Consider the following 5,289-nt stretch of genomic DNA (forward strand, 5'->3'; position numbering starts at 1 on the left):
CCTGCCGCTTGCCTGGCTTGCTGGCCCTTTTGGGGGGGGGGGGGTGCACCCCTTGCCTGGGCTGGCAAAGCGGGAGGAGCAGAGGGGTTTGTGCCCAGGCAGTGGCAAGGGACCACATAAGCTCTTATATTGCCCCGGCTATGAAATAAATGGACTTTGTACATGGGCGTGTTGTGCAGCTCTGTCCACACTACAGATGGTGTCCGGGTGCCTGTGCACAGGATCTGAGATACTTTGCAGCCTCTCCAGAAACCTTCCCTGCGCTGACCTCCTGTACAGCCTTGGCTCGAGGTCCCCAGGGTTCTTGCCCAGCCTCTGAGCCCGGTGGCCGCAGCCCCGTGGGAGGCACACTGCTAGCCTCACCCCACGCTCCGGGGGTGGAAACCCAAATTTGGCTGCGATAGCAGCAGTGGCCATCAGACAGTGAGCAGGAAGGATCTCCAGGAACTTTCTGACAGCAGTGACGGCTGCTTTTCTCCTGCTTGGGTGATCGGCATCTCTCCCTCCCGGTGGCCTCGTGCCAGGCTCTGGCATGTGGCAGAAGTCCTGGGGCCGAAACAGCATCCTGGTGACTCACAGCGAGAAAGGTCGTGAATAATGAGATGAATCTGTCTGGGATATGGGGAAACACTACGGTGATGCTGGTGGGAATTGTTTAAATCCCATTTTCTCTGCTGGAAAGAGCAACCAGCCTCACGGTGTTGAAAACCCTGTGTCCCATCCCCATGCAGCTTGATCCACAACAGCCGGCATCGGGTTTGCTTTTGGTGTTGGGGCTGGAGGGGCAGGCAATTCCCAGGGAAGCAGGACCTTGGGCGAACACCTCCCTCCCCAGGGGGAGAGCCCAGCATGGGTACACAGCCCCCAGGGAGTAGAAATGCCTGCGCTGGAGCTGTGGGCTGTGGTTGGGCTGGGAAGGGAGCTTACATGTATTCCTTGCCTGGCCCAGAAACAAATTTCTGTTTTGAGCTGTTGTCTCTCTCTCTCCCCTCTCAAGTTGCAGAATTTGAGACAAAAAAACAGAGTTATTTTCCTGTTGTTCTCTCTCTCTTCCTCCCTCGCTGGCAAGGCACGGTGACGGCAGCTGGAGAAGATTATGGCTGTGCTGGGTGGGAGCAGCCCCAGTTCTGCTGCCCCCTCGTGCTCCACCCCAGTGTCCCTTCCCTGGGGACACCGTCACGTGTGGGGACGGTCAGCGGCATCTGGCATCAGGAACTGGAGCTGAGCAGCTTTGCTATAAGAGGAATAGGGAAGAAGCCACAAATATTGGAGTGGTTTGAGAAGGAAGCCTGGTTTGGAGCCAAACACCTGAGGAGAAGCATGCAAACCCCCTCGTCCCTGCAGCCATGCCTGGTGGCTGTTCCCACCTCCCCGTGCCCCTTTTTGTGAGCATCCAGCGGGTACAAGAGGTTTCCTTTCATGGTAGGAGTTTTCTGGGAAGTTTCAAGCCCGCGGCAAACATTTCCAGGAAAGGCATTGCAAAGCCTTGGAAAGACATGACAACAAACAGCACAGAGCAAAATGGCGGTGGGGGGAGAGCAGGGAGAAGCCAGGACATTTTTAAAGCATGCAAATGGGAGGGATGGATTTAGACTGATGTACACTGTCAAGTTGGAAATTCCTCCTCCAGGACTAAGCAAGACAAGCAAATCTCCCCGCGGCCCTCGCTTCAGTGCCTGAACAGCGTTGGAGCTCGGAGGCAGCATTTGCGTGGTGTTTTGCCGAGGAAAAATGCCTTTTCCTGCCCGTTGCGGAGCGGGCCCTGCAGTGGTGACACTGTGGCAGGCAGGCGCGATGCAGACGCCGAGGTGATTCAGCATCCGCCGGGGATGGTTCCCTGCCAGCGGAGCTGGAGCGTGGCGGGAGCCGGCTTGTGGCCCGCGGGGGCTGCTGCTGGGGGAGGTGGATGCTGGCAGCCCCAGTGATGAGGTGATGTAGGATGCTGGCTCTTACCTCACCTCTGGGCAGCGATGAGAGCCATGCTGGGGATGCAAGCACCCGGCTCGGCTGCCTTATCCCTGCCAGACAGGGAATGGTGGACCCTGTGGCTTGTCAAGAAGGTTGTGGGGAGCCCCAGTGGCAATTGGGCAGCAGGAGCTGACCCCAAATATCTTGGGTGATGTGGGGAAAGCATTGTCTGGAGCAACTGCTGATACAGGACCCAAACACAAGCCCTGTGGCCCCAAAGGGAGGCTTATGGGGTCCCAAACCGCCCTCTGCGCTCCAGGCTGCAGCAGGGTCTTCGGGAGCACATCACAAACGTCACAGCCGGTGGGCTCATCCTTCCCCAGCCTTGGGGTTGAGCAAAGCCCCGCAGGGTCAGAGCGCTTGGAGGGGCTCCTCATGCAGGAGGGGACAGCAGCAGCACTCGGTGGCCACCCGTCTCCCCTCCCCTGCTCAGCAGCAGTGAGTCACTGTGTGCCCCTGTCCCCTTTGGGTGGGGGGCAATGGGCCAGGGGTATTTTTGCAGGGGGCAAATCTTTGCCTGAGAGAGGAAGGGATGGGGATGCTGGAGGGGGCAGCAGCCACAGCCATAGCTCTGGGGGTGTGGGGGCACTCGAGGAGGGGGGGGTCCCTGTTCCAAAGGGTGCTGGGCACCGTGCCCAGTGGGGAGGCTGCTGTCAAACCCCGGCAGCGCCTGCGGAATCACACGGGCTGGAGCAGAGCGGTGAGATCTGGGCGAGCTACGGAGACAGCAGCATGGGGGAAGCCTTGGCGCTGGGGGAGCTGGGGCCTCTCGCCTGGCAGAGCTTGTTTTGCTTGCGCCTCCCGTTGCACACCTAGAACAAAAGTTCAGAGGTTGCCCCAGCATTGATGCCGTGCCAGGCTGCCAGAGGGAAAGCAGCGCTGCTGCCAGCCGGGGCGATGCTGCCTGCTGCTGCCTGAGTCCCTCGCCACCGTCCCCAGCACTCTGCGTGGAAGAAGCTCCTTGCTTGGCTCTGGGACAAGCTCAGCCAGCAGCAGTACGTGGTCCCCACCTCCGGTTTCACATTCCCTGTGCTCACCATGGCCCTGCAGCCTGGCGTGGAAGTCTCAGCAGCCCCCGGCCCGTGGCTCTGGGACAGCTGGGGAGGGTGGTGGCAGCGGCAGCATGGCGGCCAGGGGGCTGGAAGCATCTGGCCTCCTGCCCCTGGACTCCTGCCAAACATCTGCAGCAGGCGGGAGCCAGCTCCAGCCCAGCTCTGGTGGAAAAACAATCGAGGAGGGAAGTTCGCGTGAGGGTCAGCCCGCCCAGCATGCCTGCCATTTGGGGTGGGGGACCCCGATCTGGCAGGATGGAGCAGCACGCTGCCCTCAGACAGTCTTGCTGGAGCCTCCGGCACCCTCGGCTCTCCCATGCTGCCTCTGGCACGGCACGGCACGGCACAGCAGGGACGCTGGGTGACATGCCCAGGGTCCCACGGAAGCTCAGTGGCAGAGATAGGATCCATCGACTGCAGCTCATTAAATCCTCCCCTATTCCCCACCTCCACCAAGGCAGATTCGGTGCCAGGACCCAAGGAGAGGGGACTTGGAGAAACGCATCCCTTATTTTTATTTTGACTTTAGCAAAACGCAATTCAGGACTGGCGCAGCCTTGCCCTGCGTGTGGTGGGGATCAGGGACACAACCACGCTGTGCCACCACTGCACGTGCCGCACTGCTCCTCCTGGCCCCCAAGGCCCTGTTAACCACAGGAAAGCCACCAAAGCCCCACGCAGTCAATTAGGGGATATAATTAGAAGTGAGTGTCTGTTCCCATGGTGGGAACTAGCAGGGCAGGGAGCGCAGCCTCATGCAGCTCCCTGGCTCTGTCCCGGGGGGTTGGCTCAAGCCCTGGCCGGGGTCAGCAGCGTGAGCTGGCTGGGGAGTGTGGCACCATGCCGGGCACGTACCAGTCCCTGTCGGCTGCAGGATGCAGCGAGGTGCAAGCAGCATGTTGGCCAGGAGCTGCAGTCCCACGACCCTGTGGCCCCAAATCTCCCCAGAGCCTGGGAAGTGGGTGGGGAGGGTCGAGCCCCTGGTTTTGGCTCCCACAGCCTCTCCGGTTTTGGGAAGGAGCCGCCTCGTGCCACCCATGGCCACATCTGTGAGGGGTGACCGGAGCACCGCTGCGGCCAGCCCAGCCGTTGGCACGTTGTGTTGGGCTCTGGGCAGTCCCCAGGCAGCGGCTGAGCATCTTGGGGGTTTGCCTGGACCCTGGGGAGCACCCTACACCGCTTGGGGACCCATGCCAGGGCAGGGCTAAGACACTTCTCCAGTAGCAGTGCCGGTTTAAAGCTTTGGGAGATGCTGCCCATGACAGAGGGAAGTGCAGCTCCCCTGCTCTGTGGGTTCCCCGGGTGCCTGGGGGACGTACACGACCCCCAGCCCTCCCACACCAGCCGAGGCTGCACTTGGAGCCTGACAACATCAGCCTTTCCCAGGACATGGTGTTCCTGCCGGCAAAGGACATGGGATGGGAGATTGCTCCCAGCCTCCCCCAAGCCCATGGCCCTGCTCTCCTTCCCTGGTGGCATCTCTGGCAGCCGGCTCAGTGACAGCACCCTGGCAGGGCTGCCCCTGCTTTCTAGTAAAGCCAAACCTCGTGCTGGCACCCGTGGTCCCCCCGGGGCTCACCCACTGCCACCCTGTCCTGCCCTCTGTTCCAGGCCAGCCCCCACCCCAAACCGCAGCACCCCCCAGCTCCCCTCCAGCCAGTTAATTCTGCCATCAAATAATTTTTTTTTGCAGGATTTCGGGGAATTTACACCTCACCACGGATATTTCCCTTGGAGCCAGCCCAGGGTAAATGTTTGCATTCCCCGGGTATGCAAACAGGGCCCTGGAAACTCCTGTCCCCGGGGACGCCAAGGGCTAAAGAGACAGGCTTGCCCTGCCCTTGGCCACAGTGGGGTCACTGTGGGGCTACAGCCCCCCAGCCCCGGCACAGCACCCCCCCCGTGAGGGACCCTGCTCCAGGCCTGCTTCTAGCAGCACCCTAATTTGTTGGGTTGCAAAGAAGAGAAGCTCGACCAACCCTTCCCCACGCCTGAGCAGCCCAGCCGTGGGACCCCCAGCCCAGCCTCCCCAGGGGGACGCTGCTGGGGCGGTTGGGTCCCTGCTCTTCGGGTCCCAGCACCCCACTCGGGGATGACCTGTCCCCTGGGTGCCCTGCGCAGACTGGGGACATTACCTGCCCCCTCTCCCACACCGAACGCCTTTTAATCCCCAGGTCCTCGCTTCCTAAGAACGCATTGCATAAACCCTCGGCACACGCGGCCGCCCCGTGTGTTGGCGGCTGTCCCACGTCCCTGCCACGCCGAGGTG

General features: G+C 61.4%; 1 protein-coding gene across 1 annotated transcript in view; it reads right to left on the reverse strand.

Annotated features, from left to right (window-relative positions):
* Positions 1–3,033: 3,033 nt before the first annotated feature.
* Positions 3,034–5,289, reverse strand: part of TNIP1 (TNFAIP3 interacting protein 1) — a 21,223-nt gene continuing 18,967 nt past the window's right edge. Inside the window, exon 7 of the mRNA XM_010579210.1 lies at positions 3,034–3,182. Coding sequence (XP_010577512.1) covers positions 3,034–3,182 — 149 coding nt within the window. The remainder of the gene's footprint in view (positions 3,183–5,289) is intronic.

This window comes from Haliaeetus leucocephalus, unplaced genomic scaffold (assembly GCF_000737465.1).
Source record: "Haliaeetus leucocephalus isolate CR32 unplaced genomic scaffold, Haliaeetus_leucocephalus-4.0 Scaffold656, whole genome shotgun sequence".
Lineage (NCBI taxonomy): Eukaryota > Metazoa > Chordata > Aves > Accipitriformes > Accipitridae > Haliaeetus > Haliaeetus leucocephalus.